The following is a 21,666-nucleotide window of genomic DNA, read 5'->3' on the forward strand; positions in this document are numbered from 1 at the left end:
AGTTAAATGAATTTTAGCAGTGTGAAATGGACAATAAATAGATTGTACATTACATGTTATTACATGTACAGTCAAAGTTCAAATTTCAAAAGTCAGTACAGTTCAAGAATCCATACAGTTTCAAGGTTAAAGGATGTTACTGTCATGCAGGAAACTGAAATATTATGAAAACTAGATGAGGGTATTTCAGTATGCAAAACTACTAAAGAACTTGATGTTGGAAATAACAGTTTATGGCATCAAGAGGCATTTTAACAAGATCTTGAAATTCTATGCAGTTAATAAAACAAATAGGGTCATAGTTAAGAGTAGATCATTGCACAGGGCAACTTGGTAAAGTGATGTGTAAGTAGTCCAGGAAATGCAGAAGTGAAGGGGGCCTTATTTCTAGGATCCTTTTGTGTGAAAAGGCCACACAGTTTCACAGCTCAAAAGTAAGTAATTTTCAGGAACGTGCACATTGCTTGGTCCTGAGGTGGTTTTTTAGCTTTGATTTCATCCTGTACATGATAGGTAGAGGTTCACTGTGGGCTGTTGTTTGTTTCTAGAAAGTGGGAGAAGCAATTATTTTTAGAAAAGATAAGATATAAGAAATGAAATTCAAGTTAGATATGCTGTAAGCAAATCAATAGTTGATGTAAGAGTGGTGTGTTGAGTTGATTAAGGTCGATGTAAAATTATGTTGGTTGTAGAAAGCTTTACTGATGAAGAGTGAGTATCTGAATGATAATTAAGAACTGATGAATGAGTTGGCCTAATTTGAAATATTAGCACAATGTAAGGGACCAAGATGGGATAGCAGAGAAGGAGGAATATAGATTATGCCATGATATTGGTATTTGAAAGAGTTCCTCCTTGGGGAAAAGGGGTTCATGGTACAGATAGTTCAACATTAGTTGTGATTATATTGCAAACAGAGTAGTATAGGGATTAACTGTGGAGTAGGATAGTGAGTGAGATAACTTAAGAAGTTCATGAAAAGGTAATTACATACATATTTGGTATTGATTTCCTGAACTTAAGAACTTTTCTTTGGCAGGTATATGGCAACATCAGGTGATAGAAGGGTGAAAATTTGGGATGCAAGAAATCTAGGACAGCACCTGCAGTGTTACAGTACGAGAAGTGTAGTATCTCACCTAAGTTTCTCACAGAGAAGACTATTAGCCATGTCAATGGATAATGTTGTGGAGGTCAGTAGTCTGAGTTCTTGATTATATACAGATAAAATTTCTTTGGATGTATGTTTAGTATGTTTCTTACCTATGAACAAAGCCCATAATGAATTAAAGTATAGAAATAAAGTACAGATTATAGAATACATGGAGTGTAGTAAAAAATGGTAATGGAAATAATGTACCAAATGATACTCAGAATGTTATCCAAGCAATGATGATAATATACAACACTTACAGAAAATAATTAGGTACAGTAGGGTTGAGGGACAAGTCAATTGGGAGGTTAGTTTGAATGGAGAAAAACTGGAGGAAGTGAAGTGTTTTAGATATCTGGGAGTGGATTTGGCAGCGGATGGAACCATGGAAGTGGAAGTGAATTATAGGGTGGGGGAGGGGCGAAAGTTCTAGGAGCATTGAAGAATGTGTGGAAGTCGACAACATTATCTCAGAAAGCAAAAATGGGTATGTTTGAAGGAATAGTGGTTCCAACAATGTTATATGGGTGCGAGGCGTGGGCTATAGATAGAGTTGTGCAGAGGACGGTGGATGTGCTGGAAATAAGATGTTTGAGGACAATATGTGGTGTGAGGTGGTTTGATCGAGTAAGAAATAATAGGGTAAGAGAGATGTGTGGTTGTAAAAAGGGTGTGGTTGAGAGAGCAGAAGAGGGTGTTTTGAAATGGTTTGTTCACATGGAAAGAATGAGTAAGGAAAGATTCACCAAGAGGATATATGTGTCAGAGGTGGAGGGAATGAGGAGAAGTGGGAGACCAAATTGGAGGTAGAAAGATGGAGTGAAAAAGATTTTGAGTGATTGGGGCCTGAACATGTAGGAGGGTGAAAGGCGTGCAAGGAATAGAGTGAATTGGAACGATGTGGTATACCGGGGTCGATGTGCTGGCAATGTGTGTGTGTGTGTGTTTGTGTGTGTGTGAGTGGTTGGGCCATTCTTCCTTTGTTTTCTGGCACTACCTCTCTGATGCGGGGAACAGTGATCAAGTGTAATAATATATTAATGAATATATATTATATATTATCCCTAGGGATGGGAGGAAAGAATACTTCCCACATATTCCCCACGTGTCGAGAAGGTGACTAAAAGGGGTGGGAGGAAGGGGCTAGAAAACTTCTCCAATTCTTACTTTTCTAAATGAAGGGACAGAGAAAGGGTCAAGTGAGGATTTTTTCCCCTAAAGCTCAATCCTCTGTTCTTGGTGCTACTTTGCTAATGTGGGAAATGATGAATGTATGAAAAAGTTTACCCTATCATTTCTTGAATAAGATGTACAGTTTGAAGTGTAAGACAGACACTCACCTCCCTGAACTGGGAACATATTAAGCTGTACACTGGTGTACTATCCATATTCCTCTTATGGTAGTTTTCTTAAATTTTTTTTTTTTTTGCCGCTGTCTCCCGCGTTTGCGAGGTAGCGCAAGGAAACAGACGAAAGAAATGGCCCAACCCACCCCCATACACATGTATATACATACGTCCACACACACAAATATACATACCTACACAGCTTTCCATGGTTTACCCCAGACGCTTCACATGCCCTGATTCAATCCACTGACAGCACATCAACCCCGGTATACCACATCGATCCAATTCTCTCTATTCCTTGCCCTCCTTTCACCCTCCTGCATGTTCTGGCCCCGATCACACAAAATCTTTTTCACTCCATCTTTCCACCTCCAATTTGGTCACCCACTTCTCCTCGTTCCCTCCACCTCCGACACATATATCCTCTTGGTCAATCTTTCCTCACTCATTCTCTCCATGTGCCCAAACCATTTCAAAACACCCTCTTCTGCTCTCTCATCCACGCTCTTTTTATTTCCACACATCTCTCTTACCCTTACGTTACTTACTCGATCAAACCACCTCACACCACACATTGTCCTCAAACATCTCATTTCCAGCACATCCACCCTCCTGCGCACAACTCTATCCATAGCCCACTCCTCGCAACCATACAACATTGTTGGAACCACTATTCCTTCAAACGTACCCATTTTTGCTTTCCGAGATAATGTTCTCGACTTCCACACATTCTTCAAGGCTTCCAGAATTTTCGCCCCCTCCCCCACCCTATGATCCACTTCCGCTTCCATGGTTCCATCCGCTGCCAGATCCACTCCCAGATATCTAAAACACTTCACTTCCTCCAGTTTTTCTCCATTCAAACTTACCTCCCAATTGATTTGACCCTCAACCCTACTGTACCTAATTACCTTGCTCTTATTCACATTTACTCTCAACAACTTTCTTCTTTCACACACTTTACCAAACTCAGTCACCAGGTTCTGCAGTTTCTCACATGAATCAGCCACCAGCGCTGTATCATCAGCGAACAACAACTGACTCACTTCCCAAGCTCTCTCATCCCCAACAGACTTCATACTTGCCCTTCTTTCCAAAACTCTTGCATTCACCTCCCTAACAACCCCCATCCATAAACAAATTAAACAGCCATGGAGACATCACACACCCCTGCCGCAAACCTGCATTCACTGAGAACCAATCACTTTCCTCTCTTCCTACACGTACACATGCCTTACATCCTCGATAAAAACTTTTCACTGCTTCTAACAACTTGCCTCCCACACCATATATTCTTAATACCTTCCACAGAGCATCTCTATCAACTCTATCATATGCCTTCTCCAGATCCATAAATGCTACATACAAATCCATTTGCTTTTCTAAATATTTCTCACATACATTCTTCAAAGCAAACACCTGATCCACACATCCTCTACCACTTCTGAAACAACACTGCTCTTCCCCAATCTGGTGCTCTGTACATGCCTTCACCCTCTCAATCAATACCCTCCCATATAATTGTACTCTCATATTTAGTGTATGAATTTGTCATGTACTTGCTGAAGAGAATTGAGTAGGAAAATGAATAAGGAATATGATTTACTGTATCATTCTCGGAGTGAAAGAGGAAAGTTATGAACACAAGTGATGAGGCTCTTGATGCTAGGTAAGGTTTTTCCTTTATTTTTTTTCTGAATACGTAGATAATCATTAGTGCACACATTAGGTAAGAACATTTTTTTTTTTTTTTTTTTTTTTTTTATACTTTGTCGCTGTCTCCCGCGTTTGCGAGGTAGCGCAAGGAAACAGACGAAAGAAATGGCCCAACCCCCCCCCATACACATGTACATACACACGTCCACACACGCAAATATACATACCTACACAGCTTTCCATGGTTTACCCCAGACGCTTCACATGCCTTGCTTCAATCCACTGACAGCACGTCAACCCCTGTATACCACATGACTCCAATTCACTCTATTTCTTGCCCTCCTTTCACCCTCCTGCATGTTCAGGCCCCGATCACACAAAATCTTTTTCACTCCATCTTTCCACCTCCAATTTGGTCTCCCTCTTCTCCTCGTTCCCTCCACCTCCGACACATATATCCTCTTGGTCAATCTCTCCTCACTCATTCTCTCCATGTGCCCAAACCATTTCAAAACACCCTCTTCTGCTCTCTCAACCACGCTCTTTTTATTTCCGCACATCTCTCTTACCCTTACGTTACTTACTCGATCAAACCACCTCACACCACACATTGTCCTCAAACATCTCATTTCCAGCACATCCATCCTCCTGCGCACATCTCTATCCATAGCCCACGCCTCGCAACCATACAACATTGTTGGAACCACTATTCCCTCAAACATACCCATTTTTGCTTTCCGAGATAATGTTCTCGACTTCCACACATTTTTCAAGGCTCCCAAAATTTTCGCCCCCTCCCCCACCCTATGATCCACTTCCGCTTCCATGGTTCCATCCGCTGACAGATCCACTCCCAGATATCTAAAACACTTCACTTCCTCCAGTTTTTCTCCATTCAAACTCACCTCCCAATTGACTTGACCCTCACCCCTACTGTACCTAATAACCTTGCTCTTATTCACATATCGAAACTAATTTACTGTGTCTTTCACACAGTAAGATATACATTTTGAACTATGAGACAACTGCTCACCTCTTTGAAATGGTTACATTCAAAACTGTGCACTGCTGTACTGCCCATATTTCTGTCAAAGCATTTTTCCTAATATTTGACCCTGTTTAATTCATTTTTAGTGCATAGATTAGTCATGAATGTACTATGAAAAATATGTTAAAAAATATAAAAATGCACTTTAACATATTGTTAGGGTTAGACCATAGGTCAAAAATGCTTGTCTCAAGACTTTATTAAAACAATGGAAATGACATACAGTACTGTATCAAATAATACACTAAGCATCACTTATTGAAAATAATCTACAATATAGTACATACAAAAAGTAATGTGGCATCTGCTATATCTGCTTCCTAATCTTGAAGTGACTCATCACCTGACCTAGACTCTGTGACTTATGTTACTTGGCTACCAACTTTGATGTCATACCCAAGATCAGACTATACAAGTGATTGAACAGATGTATGTCTTTCCTCTTTTATGCCTCTTGCCATTTATTTATTCATTTATTTATTTATAATTATTTATTTTGCTTTGTCACTGTCTCCTGCGTTAGCGAGGTAGCGCAAGGAAACAGGCGAAAGAATGGCCCAACCCACCCACATACACATGTATATACATAAACGTCCACACATGCAAGTATACATACCTATACATCTCAACGTATACATATATATACACACACAGACATATACATATATACACATACGAATAAAGTGCATATGAATGTGCACCCTCATAGAACATACAAACCTCCAACAGCCAGGATCGAACCTGGGACCCCTGTGCAAGAGGCAGGCATGCTAACTGCTAGGCTATGGGACAGTCATGCTCTGTGGAAGGTTTTAAGAATATATGGTGTGGGAGGCAAGTTGTTAGAAGCAGTGAAAAGTTTTTATCGAGGATGTAAGGCATGTGTACGTGTAGGAAGAGAGGAAAGTGATTGGTTCTCAGTGAATGTAGGTTGCGGCAGGGGTGTGTGATGTCTCCATGGTTGTTTTATTTGTTTATGGATGGGGTTGTTAGGGAGGTGAATGCAAGAGTTTTGGAAAGAGGGGCAAGTATGCAGTCTGTTGTGGATGAGAGAGCTTGGAAAGTGAGTCAGTTGTTCGCTGATGATACAGCGCTGGTGGCTGATTCATGTAAGAAACTGCAGAAGCTGGTGACTGAGTTTGGTAAAGTGTGTGAAAGAAGAAAGTTAAGAGTAAATGTGAATAAGAGCAAGGTTATTAGGTACAGTAGGGTTGAGGGTCAAGTCAATTGGGAGGTAAGTTTGAATGGAGAAAAACTGGAGGAAGTAAAGTGTTTTAGATATCTGGGAGTGGATCTGGCAGCGGATGGAACCATGGAAGCGGAAGTGAATCATAGGGTGGGGGAGGGGGCGAAAATTCTGGGAGCCTTGAAGAATGTTTGGAAGTCGAGAACATTATCTCGGAAAGCAAGGGTATGTTTGAAGGAATAGTGGTTCCAACAATGTTGTATGGTTGCGAGGAGTGGGCTATGGATAGAGTTGTGCTCAGGAGGGTGGATGTGCTGGAAATGAGATCATTGAGGACAATATGTGGTGTGAGGTGGTTTGATTGAGTAAGTAATGTAAGGGTAAGAGAGATGTGTGGAAATAAAAAGAGTGTGGTTGAGAGAGCAGAAGAGGGTGTTTTGAAATGGTTTGGTCACATGGAGAGAATGAGTGAGGAAAGATTGACCAAGAGGATATATGTGTCGGAGGTGGAGGGAACGAGGAGAAGTGGGAGACCAAATTTTAGATGGAAAGATGGAGTGAAAAAGATTTTGAGTGATTGGGGCCTGAACATGCAGGAGGGTGAAAGGCGTGCAAGGAATAGAGTGAATTGGAACGATTTGGTATACCAGGGTCGATGTGCTGCAATCTTTCCTCACTATTCTCTCCAGTCCCCAAACCCATTTCAAAACCCCTCTTTGCTCTCTATCCCGCTTTTTTATTTCCACAATCCTTTACCCTTAGTTACTTACCGATCAAACCACCTCACACCACACATTGTCCTCAAACATTCTTTTCCAGCACATCCACCCTCCTGCGCACAACTCTATCCATAGCCCACTCCTCGCAACCATACAACATTGTTGGAACCACTATTCCTTCAAACGTACCCATTTTTGCTTTCCGAGATAATGTTCTCGACTTCCACACATTCTTCAAGGCTTCCAGAATTTTCGCCCCCTCCCCCACCCTATGATCCACTTCCGCTTCCATGGTTCCATCCGCTGCCAGATCCACTCCCAGATATCTAAAACACTTCACTTCCTCCAGTTTTTCTCCATTCAAACTTACCTCCCAATTGATTTGACCCTCAACCCTACTGTACCTAATTACCTTGCTCTTATTCACATTTACTCTCAACAACTTTCTTCTTTCACACACTTTACCAAACTCAGTCACCAGGTTCTGCAGTTTCTCACATGAATCAGCCACCAGCGCTGTATCATCAGCGAACAACAACTGACTCACTTCCCAAGCTCTCTCATCCCCAACAGACTTCATACTTGCCCTTCTTTCCAAAACTCTTGCATTCACCTCCCTAACAACCCCCATCCATAAACAAATTAAACAGCCATGGAGACATCACACACCCCTGCCGCAAACCTGCATTCACTGAGAGCCAATCACTTTCCTCTCTTCCTACACGTACACATGCCTTACATCCTCGATAAAAACTTTTCACTGCTTCTAACAACTTGCCTCCCACACCATATATTCTTAATACCTTCCACAGAGCATCTCTATCAACTCTATCATATGCCTTCTCCAGATCCATAAATGCTACATACAAATCCATTTGCTTTTCTAAATATTTCTCACATACATTCTTCAAAGCAAACACCTGATCCACACATCCTCTACCACTTCTGAAACAACACTGCTCTTCCCCAATCTGGTGCTCTGTACATGCCTTCACCCTCTCAATCAATACCCTCCCATATAATTGTACTCTCATATTTAGTGTATGAATTTGTCATGTACTTGCTGAAGAGAATTGAGTAGGAAAATGAATAAGGAATATGATTTACTGTATCATTCTCGGAGTGAAAGAGGAAAGTTATGAACACAAGTGATGAGGCTCTTGATGCTAGGTAAGGTTTTTCCTTTATTTTTTTTCTGAATACGTAGATAATCATTAGTGCACACATTAGGTAAGAACATATCGAAACTAATTTACTGTGTCTTTCACACAGTAAGATATACATTTTGAACTATGAGACAACTGCTCACCTCTTTGAAATGGTTACATTCAAAACTGTGCACTGCTGTACTGCCCATATTTCTGTCAAAGCATTTTTCCTAATATTTGACCCTGTTTAATTCATTTTTAGTGCATAGATTAGTCATGAATGTACTATGAAAAATATGTTAAAAAATATAAAAATGCACTTTAACATATTGTTAGGGTTAGACCATAGGTCAAAAATGCTTGTCTCAAGACTTTATTAAAACAATGGAAATGACATACAGTACTGTATCAAATAATACACTAAGCATCACTTATTGAAAATAATCTACAATATAGTACATACAAAAAGTAATGTGGCATCTGCTATATCTGCTTCCTAATCTTGAAGTGACTCATCACCTGACCTAGACTCTGTGACTTATGTTACTTGGCTACCAACTTTGATGTCATACCCAAGATCAGACTATACAAGTGATTGAACAGATGTATGTCTTTCCTCTTTTATGCCTCTTGCCATTTATTTATTCATTTATTTATTAATAATTATTTATTTTGCTTTGTCACTGTCTCCTGCGTTAGCGAGGTAGCGCAAGGAAACAGGCGAAAGAATGGCCCAACCCACCCACATACACATGTATATACATAAACGTCCACACATGCAAGTATACATACCTATACATCTCAACGTATACATATATATACACACACAGACATATACATATATACACATACGAATAAAGTGCATATGAATGTGCACCCTCATAGAACATACAAACCTCCAACAGCCAGGATCGAACCTGGGACCCCTGTGCAAGAGGCAGGCATGCTAACCGCTAGGCTATGGGACAGTCATGCTCTGTGGAAGGTTTTAAGAATATATGGTGTGGGAGGCAAGTTGTTAGAAGCAGTGAAAAGTTTTTATCGAGGATGTAAGGCATGTGTACGTGTAGGAAGAGAGGAAAGTGATTGGTTCTCAGTGAATGTAGGTTGCGGCAGGGGTGTGTGATGTCTCCATGGTTGTTTTATTTGTTTATGGATGGGGTTGTTAGGGAGGTGAATGCAAGAGTTTTGGAAAGAGGGGCAAGTATGCAGTCTGTTGTGGATGAGAGAGCTTGGAAAGTGAGTCAGTTGTTCGCTGATGATACAGCGCTGGTGGCTGATTCATGTAAGAAACTGCAGAAGCTGGTGACTGAGTTTGGTAAAGTGTGTGAAAGAAGAAAGTTAAGAGTAAATGTGAATAAGAGCAAGGTTATTAGGTACAGTAGGGTTGAGGGTCAAGTCAATTGGGAGGTAAGTTTGAATGGAGAAAAACTGGAGGAAGTAAAGTGTTTTAGATATCTGGGAGTGGATCTGGCAGCGGATGGAACCATGGAAGCGGAAGTGAATCATAGGGTGGGGGGAGGGGGCGAAAATTCTGGGAGCCTTGAAGAATGTTTGGAAGTCGAGAACATTATCTCGGAAAGCAAGGGTATGTTTGAAGGAATAGTGGTTCCAACAATGTTGTATGGTTGCGAGGAGTGGGCTATGGATAGAGTTGTGCTCAGGAGGGTGGATGTGCTGGAAATGAGATCATTGAGGACAATATGTGGTGTGAGGTGGTTTGATTGAGTAAGTAATGTAAGGGTAAGAGAGATGTGTGGAAATAAAAAGAGTGTGGTTGAGAGAGCAGAAGAGGGAGTTTTGAAATGGTTTGGTCACATTGAGAGAATGAGTGAGGAAAGATTGACCAAGAGGATATATGTGTCGGAGGTGGAGGGAACGAGGAGAAGTGGGAGACCAAATTTTAGATGGAAAGATGGAGTGAAAAAGATTTTGAGTGATTGGGGCCTGAACATGCAGGAGGGTGAAAGGCGTGCAAGGAATAGAGTGAATTGGAACGATTTGGTATACCAGGGTCGATGTGCTGTCAATGGATTGAACCAAGGCATGTGAAGCGTCTGGGGTAAACCATGGAAAGTTGTGTGGGGCCTGGATGTGGAAAGGGAGCTGTGGTTTCGGTGCATTATTACATGACAGCTAGAGACTGAGTGTGAACGAATGTGGCCTTTGTTGTCTTTTCCTAGTGCTACCTCGACACATGAGGGGGGAGGGGGTTGTTATTCCATGTGTGGCGAGGTGGCGATGGGAACAAATGAAGGCAGACAGTATGAATTATGTGCATGTGTATATATGTATATGTCTGTGTGTGTATATATATGTGTACATTGAGATGTATAGGGATGTATATTTGCGTGTGTGGACGTGTATGTATATACATGTGTATGTGGGTGGGTTGGGCCATTCTTTCGTCTGTGTCCTTGCGCTGCCTCGCTAACGCGGGAGACAGCGACAAAGCAAAGTAAGTATAAATATAAATATACATATCCATACTTGCTGCCTTCATCCATTCTGTTGCCACCCCACCACACACGAAATAGCATCCCCCCCTACCCCACATTTCTCTCTCTCTCTCTCTCTCTCTCTCTCTCTCTCTCTCTCTCTCTCTCTCTCCAGCAAGGCAGTGCCAGGAACATACAAAAAGGCCACATTCGTTCTCACTAAGTCTCAAGCTGTCATGTGTGATGCACCGAAACCACAGCTCCATTTCCACATCCAGGCCCCACAGACCTTTCCATGGTTTACCCAGATGCTTCTTACCATTACTTTTATTTATTTGGATGTTGCTTAGGACATGTATTGTACATGTGTTTATACTTAATCTACTGCTGGGTTCTTTATAGAAAAATGTGATTTTATTTACTAAATATTTGTCCCCAAACACTTAATTGTCATGTGTATGTTGTATATTTTATTCTTTTTGTTCTTTTTTCATTGCACATGACAGCCAGAGAATGGATGTGAGGGAATGTGGCCTGTTCCTCATCTGTTTCTGGCACTGTTTGCTAATGCAAGAAATGGCAATCAACTATGAAAAGAAAAAACATAACTGGCATAACCATAGACTTCTGACTATGAAATGATATTTTTTGACTACTGTGTGATGTAGTCTTTGCCTCCCTTAACAGTTAGAACCTTTACCCCAGCCTTCTTCAGAGTTTTCTTTGAGATCTTTTTCCAGTAAAGGCCAGTCTTGTCACAGTTCCATACCTGATCTGGTGTGTAGTCTTTCTCCCATATTATTATCTGCAGTTCCACTTTGTGTGCTATGCAACCTCTGTATCACCTTTTACATTCACATATGATAAAGTCATATTTCTCAAGTCAACAAGCCAGCCCAGGCTAGTGGTAGATTTTCTTTCATTGAATGGCTTACCTTCTTTCCTCATCAACTCCCTATGAATTTCAATGGCTTCATTTTTAATAATTTGCCCAGTCATACAAAATGGTTGTACTTGCATTTCTTGCTCCCAGATTTATGAGGCATCCTGCAGCTTTGTATATGTCAGTGTCCTGAGATGCATTGGCATCTTCGAGAGAAAAAGCTTTCTTGATAGATTTACTTTTCTTCTCTGTGGTGTGGATGCTAGATGCTAGACCCACACAAGTTGATTCAATATCTTGAACTTTTTCTCCAAGCTAAAGATCTTCTGTACCATCTTGGCAGATTTTCTTGTAGTAGGAGTCCAGCTAGGACATACTGGTATAGTGGTGACTAGTTCAAGTGGGCAGAAGTGTAGAAATATAAATGGCAGATGATGCATCCTTACTCCTTGAATGATGGCTGAGAATGGATGTGGTGGGCAGAGTGGCATATGACGCATCAGCACTCTGTAATGTTTGGCTAACTGGGCTTGCAATGTTTAACAACAGCTCTTGTTAGAATAGATAATGGGAGTAATTTAGTTGCTCATGCTATATCAAGATCGTTAGATCAAATCACACTATATTCTAGCACTACTGTACTTGTGAATTGTGAAACATAAAATGGCATTTAAGATTGCAAGAGTTTTCCATGATAACATTATTTGCATACATAACATGTGAAAGGTACTTTTATCTGATAATGGCACCAGATTTAACAGTAAGATCCTGAGTGAGATACAGTGATACCCTGATTAGTCTTCAGGATATATTCCTGAAAATTGGAGTGCTAAGTCAACAGCACTCTACAGGGTCATTATACCATTACATATGTGGAAATATGTTCCTGATGACATTATTTTTTGTCTGTAAGGTATACACAGTATTATATATGAGGGTTACACGTACTGACAGACACAGATAACAGTAATATTTTATTATTATTATACTTAGTCGCTGTCTCCTGCGTTAGTGAGGTAGGGCAAGGAAACAGATGAAAGAATGGCCCAACCCACCCACGTACACATGTATATACATATATGTCCACACAAGCACATATACATACCAATACTTTTCAACGTATACATACATAGACATATATATACACATGTTTACATATTCATACTTGCTGCCTTCATCCATTTCCGTCGTCACCCTGCCACACATGAAATAGCACCACCCTCTCCCATGCTTGCGCAAGGTAGCACTAGGAAAAGACAACAAAGGTCACATCCATTCACACTCAGTCTCTAGCTGTGACTCACTTCCACTTCCATTGTTCCATCTGTTGCTTTATCCATTCCCAGATATCTAAAACACCACTTCCTCTAGTTTTTTCATTCAAAATTACCTCCCACTTAACTTGTCCCTCAACCCTACTGAACCCAATAACCTTGTTCTTATTCACATTTACTCTCAGCTTTCTTCTTTCACACACTTTACCCAACTCAGTCAGTCACCAGCTTCTGCAGCTTCTCACCCGAATCAGCCACCAGCGCTGTATCATCAGTGAACAACTGACACTTACCAAGCCCTCTCATCCACAACAGACTGCGTACTTGCCCCTCTCTCCAAAATTCTAGCATTCACCTCCCTAACAACCCCATCTATAAACAAATTAAATGATCATGGAGACATCACGTACCAATGCCGCAAACTGACATTCACTGGGAACCAGTCACTTTCCTCTCTTCCTATTCGTACACATGCCTTACATCCTTGGTAAAACTTTTCGCTGCTTCTAGCAACTTACCTCCCACACCATATACTCTTAATACCTTCCACAAAGCATCTCTGTCAACCCGATCATATGCCTTTACTATATATCTTTACTGATTAATGAATAACAAATAAGCATTGGACAGTATTGTACCATGAATGATAGTCATTTGATGAATAGTGACGATTGTAGTAGAATGAGTGAGAGAGGCAGCATGTTAGTGATATGTTGTGGCTGGGTGGGAGGTAGTGGATGTCATATGGCTCTGCTTTGAAGGAAGCTTATCCATCTCTGCATCACTGAAATTATGATTTGAGTGGTGATAATAGAAGTGGTGGTGTTAGAGGTGATGGTAAGGGGGATTATGGTATGTGGTGAGGCCGTCTTCTAGATATGTTGTATAGAAGATAATAATATTGAAAAAGCAGTGAGCCATTAAGAATGTGTCCACAGTGTAATTAAAGCAGAATTTGTACTGTTATGACAGGAGAGTACCTGGCACTGATTGGATGAGTATGGTGCTTTAAATGGCGAAGTGATTATTAACAGAGCTGCTCTCGGTGTGTTGCGAGTGTTCAGCTCATGACTTTTCACTTCTTTCCAGGATTTTTATAATATATTTCTCTCACGTGTTGTAGAAGGCGACTAAAGGGGACGGGAGTGGGGGGCCAGAAACCCTCCCCTCCTTGTATTTTAACTTTCTAAAAGGGGAAACAGAAGAAGGAGTCACGTGAGGAGTGCTCATCCTCCTTGAGGGCTCAGATTGGGGCGTCTAAATGTGTGTGGATGTAACCAAGATGAGAAAAAAGGAGAGATAGGTAGTATGTTTGGGGAAAGGAACCTGGATGTTTTGGCTCTGAGCGAAACGAAGCTAAAGGGTAAAGGGGAAGAGTGGTTTGGGAATGTCTTGGGAGTAAATTCGGGTTAGTGAGAGGACAAGAGCAAGGGAAGGAGTAGCACTACTCCTGAATCAGGAGTTGTGGGAGTATGTGATAGAGTGTAAGAAAGTAAATTCTAGATTGATATGGGTAAAACTGAAAGTTGATGGAGAGAGATGGGTGATTATTGGTGCATATGGACCTAGGCATGAGAAGAAAGATCATGAGAGGCAAGTGTTTTGGGAACAGCTGAATGAGTGTGTTAGTGGTTTTGATGCACAAGACCGGGTTATAGTGATGGGTGATTTGAAAGCAAAGGTGAGTAATGTGGCAGTTGAGGGAATAATTGGTATACATGGAGTGTTCAGTGTTGTGAATGGAAATGGTGAAGAGCTTGTAGATTTATGTGCTGAAAAAGGACTGGTGATTGGGAATACCTGGTTTAAAAAGCGAGATATACATAAGTATACATATGTATATACATATATATATATATACATATGTATATACATATATATATACATATATATGGATCTGGAGAAGGCATATGATAGAGTTGATAGAGATGCTCTGTGGAAGGTATTAAGAATATATGGTGTGGGAGGCAAGTTGTTAGAAGCAGTGAAAATTTTTTATCGAGGATGCAAGGCATGTGTACGTGTAGGAAGAGAGGAAAGTGATTGGTTCTCAGTGAATGCAGGTTTGCGGCAGGGGTGTGTGATGTCTCCATGGTTGTTTAATTTGTTTATGGATGGGGTTGTTAGGGAGGTGAATGCAAGAGTTGTGGAAAGAGGGGCAAGTATGAAGTCTGTTGTGGATGAGAGAGTTTGGGAAGTGAGTCAGTTGTTGTTTGCTGATGATACAGCGCTTGTGGCTGATTCATGTGAGAAACTGCAGAAGCTGGTGACTGAGTTTGGTAAAGTGTGTGAAAGAAGAAAGTTAAGAGTAAATGTGAATAAGAGCAAGGTTATTAGGTACAGTAGGGTTGAAGGTCAAGTCAATTGGGAGGTAAGTTTGAATGGAGAAAACTGGAGGAAGTAAAGTGTTTTAGATATCTGGGAGTGGATCTGGCAGCGGATGGAACCATGGAAGCGGAAGTAGATCATAGGGTGGGGGAGGGGGTGAAAATCCTGGGAGCCTTGAAGAATGTTTGGAAGTCGAGAACATTATCTTGGAAAGCAAAAATGTGTATGTTTGAAGGAATAGTGGTTCCTACAATGTTGTATTGTTGCGAGGTGTGGGCTATGGATAGAGTTGTGCGCAGGAGGGTGGATGTGCTGGAAATAAGATGTTTGAGGACAATGTGTGGTGTGAGGTGGTTTGATCGAGTAAGTAACGTAAGGGTAAGAGAGATGTGTGGAAATAAAAAGAGCGTGGTTGAGAGAGCAGAAGAGGGTGTTTTGAAATGGTTTGGTCACATGGAGAGAATGAGTGAGGAAAGATTGACCAAGAGGATATATGTGTCGGAGGTGGAGGGAATGAGGAGAAGTGGGAGACCAAATTGGAGGTGGAAAGATGGAGTGAAAAAGATTTTGTGTGATCGGGGCCTGAACATGCAGGAGGGTGAAAGGAGGGCAAGGAATAGAGTGAATTGGATTGATGTGGTATACCGGGGTTGACGTGCTGTCAGTGGATTGAATCAGGGCATGTGAAGCGTCTGGGGTAAACCATGGAAAACTGTGTAGGTATGTATATTTGCGTGTGTGGACGTATGTATATACATGTGTATGGGGTGGGTTGGGCCATTTCTTTCGTCTGTTTCCTTGCGCTACCTCGCAAATGCGGGAGACAGCGACAAAGAAAAAAAAGAGAAAAAACATATGTAAGTAGGACAGATGGTCAGAAAGCGTTATTGGATTACGAGTTAATTGATAGATGCACGAAAGAGAGACTTTTGGATGTTAATTTGCTGAGAGGTGCAACTGGAGGGATGTCTGATCATTATCTTGTGGAGGCGAAGGTGAAGATTTGTTGAGGTTTTCAGAAAAGAAGAGAGAATGTTGGGGTGAAGAGAGTGGTGAGAGTAAGTGAGCTTGGGAAGGAGACTTGTGTGAGGAAGCACCAGGAGAGACTGAGTACAGAATGGAAAAAGGTGAGAACAAAGGAGGTAAGGGGAGTGGGGGAGGAATGGGATGTATTTAGGGAAGCAGTGATGGCTTGCGCAAAAGATGCTTGTGGCATGAGAAGCGTGGGAGGTGGGTTGACTAGAAAGGGTAGTGAGTGGTGAGATGAAGAAGTAAGATTATTAGTGAAAGAGAAGAGAGAGGCATTCAGACGATTTTTGCAGGGAAAAAATGCAAATGAGTGGGAGGGTTATAAAAGAAAGAGGCAGGAGGTCAAGAGAAAGGTGCAAGAGGTGAAAAAGAGGGCAAATGAGAGTTGGGGTGAGAGAGTATCATTAAATTTTAGGGAGAATAAAAAGATGTTTTGGAAGGAGGTAAATAAAGTGTGTAAGACAAGGGAGCAAATGGGAACTTCAGTGAAGGGTGCTAATGGGGAGGTGATAACAAGTAGTGGTGATGTGAGAAGGAGATGGAGTGAGTATTTTGAAGGTTTGTTGAATGTGTTTGATGATAGAGTGGCAGATATAGGGTGTTTTGGTCGAGGTGGTGTGCAAAGTGAGAGGGTTAGGGAAAATGATTTTGTAAATAGAGAAGAGGTAGTAAAAGCTTTATGGAAGATGAAAGCCGGCAAGGCAGCAGGTTTGGATGGCATTGCAGTGGAATTTATTAAAAAAGGGGGTGACTGTATTGTTGTCTGGTTGGTAAGGTTATTTAATGTATGTATGATTCCTTGTGAGGTGCCTGAGGATTGGCGGAATGCTTGCATAGTGCCATTGTACAAAGGCAAAGGGGATAAGAGTGAGTGCTCAAATTACAGAGGTATAAGTTTGTTGAGTATTCCTGGTAAATTATATGGGAGGGTATTGATTGAGAGGGTGAAGGCATGTACAGAGCATCAGATTGGGGAAGAGCAGTGTGGTTTCAAGAAGTGGTAGAGGATGTGTGGATCAGGTGTTTGCTTTGAAGAATGTATGTGAGAAATACTTAGAAAAATAAATGGATTTGTATGTAGCATTTATGGATCTGGAGAAGGCATATGGTAGAGTTGATAGAGATGCTCTGTGGAAGGTATTAAGAATATATGGTGTGGGAGGCAAGTTGTTAGAAGCAGTGAAAAGTTTTTATCGAGGATGTAAGGCATGTGTACGTGTAGGAAGAGAGGAAAGTGATTGGTTCTCAGTGAATGTAGGTTTGCGGCAGGGGTGTGTTATGTCTCCATGGTTGTTTAATTTGTTTATGGATGTGGTTGTTAGGGAGGTGAATGCAAGAGTTTTGGGAAAGAGGGGCAAGTATGCAATCTGTTGTGGATGAGAGAGCTTGGGAAGTGAGTCAGTTGTTGTTCGCTGATGATACAGTGCTGGTGGCTGATTCATTGAAGAAACTGCAGAAGCTGGTGACTGAGTTTGGTAAAGTGTGTGAAAGAAGAAAGTTAAGAGTAAATGTGAATAAGAGCGAGGGTATTAGGTACAGTAGGGTTGAGGGTCAAGTCAATTGGGAGGTAAGTTTGAATGGAGAAAAACTGGAGGAAGTAAAGTGTTTTAGATATCTGGGAGTGGATCTGGCAGCGGATGGAACCATGGAAGCGGAAGTGAATCATAGGGTGGGGGAGGGGGCGAAAATCCTGGGAGCCTTGAAGAATGTTTAGAAGTCGAGAACATTATCTCGGAAAGCAAAAATGTGTATGTTTGAAGGAATAGTGGTTCATACAATGTTGTATTGTTGCGAGGCATGGGCTATGGATAGAGTTGTGCGCAGGAGGGTGGATGTGCTGGAAATGAGATGATTGAGGACAATATGTGGTGTGAGGTGGTTTGATCGAGTAAGTAATGTAAGGGTAAGAGAGATGTGTGGAAATAAAAAGAGTGTGGTTGAGAGAGGAGAAGAGGGTGTTTTGAAATGGTTTGGTCACATGGAGAGAATGAGTGAGGAAAGATTGACCAAGAGGATATATGTGTCAGAGGTGGAGGGAACGAGGTGAAGTGGGAGACCAAATTGGAGGTGGAAAGATGGAGTGAAAAAGATTTTGAGTGATCGGGGCCTGAACATGCAGGAGGGTGAAAGGCGTGCAAGGAATAGAGCGAATTGGAATGATGTGGTATACCAGGGTCGACGTGCTGTCATTGGATTGAACCAGGGCATGTGAAGCGTCTGGGGTAAACCATGGAAAGTTGTGTGGGGCATGGATGTGGAAAGGGAGCTGTGGTTTTGGTGCATTATTACATGACAGCTAGAGACTGAGTGTGAACGATTGTGGCCTTTGTTGTCTTTTCCTAGCGCTACCTCGCACACATGAGGGGGGGGGGGTTGTTATTCCATGTGTGGCAAGGTGGCGATGGGAACAAATAAAGGCAGACTATGAATTATGTACATGTGTATATATGTATATGTCTGTGTGTGTATATATATGTGTACATTGAGATGTATAGGTATGTATATTTGCGTGTGTGGACGTGTATGTACATACATGTGTATATGGGCGGGTTGGGCCATTCTTTCGTCTGTGTCCTTGCGCTACCTCGCTAACGCGGGAGACAGCGACAAAGCAAAATAAATAAGAAAATATTTCTCATAAAACAAAGAGCTCCAAGATGCATGCAAGAGCACCAAAATAAAACAGTGCTCTAAAGTGTACTTCTAACTGGGGTATTAGTGTATGTAAATTATATGATATCTGCAAAGAACACAGTGCTGTACCACCTATTTAGTTATGGCCTGGTGGAGTAATTTTATTGGAGAATATTGGATGTGATGCACCAGATTTAAACTCTAGTAGTGTAAATTATGACAAGTTCATTTCCATGTTTAAAAGTGTAATTATTTTGGTAATAAATGTTTCTGTTGGTAATATACTGCATTTTATTCTTTATGGCATTGAAAAGAGACCTCTTTATGATTCATTATGCTCTAAACCAAAATATGGTCATGGATGCCTACATTAAGAAATGACTGGTCCAAACGCAACATATATTTAGAAGTGTCAGGGAGTCCTTACTAAAGGCATATTTAAACATCGCTAAGAAGCAGCATATGATCTCAAGGACAAGTGAAATCACTGTAGGACAACTGGTTGTTGTGAGAGTATAGGAAATGACTGGTTCCATGTCTAAGTTGAATAAGTTCTGCAGCCCTTCAGATTTATAGAAAAGCTCCATGGTCATAAATGCAAGTTTGAATACACTGCCACTGGTGAGATGTGAACGGATCATATTAATCATCAAAAGATCTTAAACTATACAAATTTAGAGTTGCCTTTTTTGGGGATATCACTCTTAATCATAAACACCTGCTCTGACTTTGGGGGCAGATGCTTCTCTGTTGCAAACAACCACCTCAGCCAACATCTGGTTATAATTTATGATCCAGATTGTCAAACACAAATCTTGTGTTCTTTAAATGCAGAACAGCATGGGTAGGGCTGGCCTTTCTGTCTGATCTAGACTCCATAATTTAGACTTCATTGAGAAAATTAGGTGTAGATAGATATGCTTTGTAAACTCATCATGGTACAGTGTTGTAGTTGTTACTTATTTTAAGAATAGGTTGGTTTCTTCAGTTCTTTCAAGGAGACTGTTCTGTAACAGGCCATGTCATCTATGTAAATTTGCTTTTACAATTTATATTTAACTGCTTTCATTCATGCGAACTCTAGATGTTTAGTGATGTGAAGTGGGTTTTTGTGGGCAGGAATTTTCAGTATTCCTGCCTTTTCACTGCATGAATGCAATGGGGAAAAAGGTGAGTGTTCAAACTCTAAATGTGCAAGTTTGTTGAGTGTGCTTGGTAATTTGTATGGCAGATTGATATGGAAGGTAAATGAAAGTGTCTTAAAGAAAGGGGTGAGTAGTATGCATTCTGTAGGTACCCTGAGAAGTGGCACTTGTTTGCTGTTGACACAGCACTGGTAGCAGATTTGAGTAAGAAAGTGCAGAAGTTGATGATTGAGTTTGGGAACGCGATAAAGGAGGAAGTTGAGAGTAAATGTGAACAAAAGCAAAGTTATTAGGTTTACCAGGGAAAAGAGACAGGGTATTTGGAGAGTGAGTTTAAATGTAGAAAATTGGAGGAGCTAGAGAGTTTCAGGTACCTGGGAGTGGACAAGGCAGCAAATGGAACCATGGAAGAGGAAGTGAGTCATAGGGGAGGCGAGGAGGCATTGTATTTGGAGCATTGAAGAAGTTGTGGAAAGAAAACACATATCTGCGAGGGCAAAAATGGGTATGTTTGAAGGTATAGTAGTTCCAGTAATGTTATATGGATGTGAGGCATGTGTTGTTGATGAGAATGTGCAGAGGTGTTGGAAATGAAGTGTTTAAGAACAGTATGTGGTGTGTGGTGGTTTGATTGAGTTAGTAATTAAAGGGGGAGTTAAAAAGAGTGTGGATGAGAGAGCTGAAGAGGGTATGCTGAAATGGATTGGACATGTGGAAAGAATGACTGAGGAGGGGTTGACAAAGAGGATATCTTTTACAGAATTGGAGGAAACATGAAGGGGGAAACCAAATTTGAGATCAAAGGGTGAGATCAGATTATCATTCTAGAATGATAAAAACGTCTGTAAGGTAAGAAAAACATCATATATTAGGGGAAGGAAAGAAAAAGCTGTGATGATACAGTTCACTGACAGAAGTTTCATGTTCTTCCAGGTATATCAAAATGTGACAACAGGTGGAGCAAGTGAGGCATACATGCGCCATAATTCAGGAAGCACAATAACTGACATGCAGTTCTGTCCTTATGAAGATATTCTTGGGATTTCCACATATCATGGCTACTCCAGTCTAATTATTCCAGGTATGATTGTGACTTCTGTTCCACCATTTAGAAATTTGAATACAAGAAGAGGGGTTTCCACCCCCTACTCCTTTGGCTTTTTCTTACTATCTTAAGCTGTGTCATATTCTTACCACTATAAACCATAGCATGTTCTTACCATCTTAAACCATATCAAATTCTTACCTCTTTAAATCATAGCATGTTCTTACCATGTTAAACCATAGCATATTCTTACCACTATACACCATAGCATATTCTTACCATCTTAAACCATATCATATTCTTACCTCTTTGAACCATAGCATGTTCTTACCATATTAAACCATAGCATACTTTTACTATCTTAAGCTATATCATATTGTTAACATCTTAAACCATAGCATATTATTACCACTTTAAACAGTATTATATTCTTACCATAGCGTATTCTTACCACTTTAAACCACAGCATAATCTTACCATGTTAAACCATAGCATATTCTCACATCTTTAGCCATAGCATATTCTTACCATCTTAAACCATAGCATATTCTTACCATCATAAAACATAGCATATTTTTACCAACCTAAACCATAGCATACTCTTACCATCTTACACCATAGTATATTCTAA

The 21,666-nt window shown here is 40.9% G+C and overlaps 1 protein-coding gene across 1 annotated transcript in view; it reads left to right on the forward strand.

Moving 5' to 3' along the window:
- LOC139761757 (WD repeat-containing protein 46) overlaps positions 1-21,666 on the forward strand; it is an 84,159-nt gene that overhangs the window by 36,396 nt on the left and 26,097 nt on the right. The window contains exons 4-5 of the mRNA XM_071686192.1: positions 1,040-1,193; positions 20,924-21,071. Coding sequence (XP_071542293.1) covers positions 1,040-1,193; positions 20,924-21,071 — 302 coding nt within the window. The remainder of the gene's footprint in view (positions 1-1,039; positions 1,194-20,923; positions 21,072-21,666) is intronic.

Source organism: Panulirus ornatus, chromosome 41, assembly GCF_036320965.1.
Source record: "Panulirus ornatus isolate Po-2019 chromosome 41, ASM3632096v1, whole genome shotgun sequence".
Lineage (NCBI taxonomy): Eukaryota > Metazoa > Arthropoda > Malacostraca > Decapoda > Palinuridae > Panulirus > Panulirus ornatus.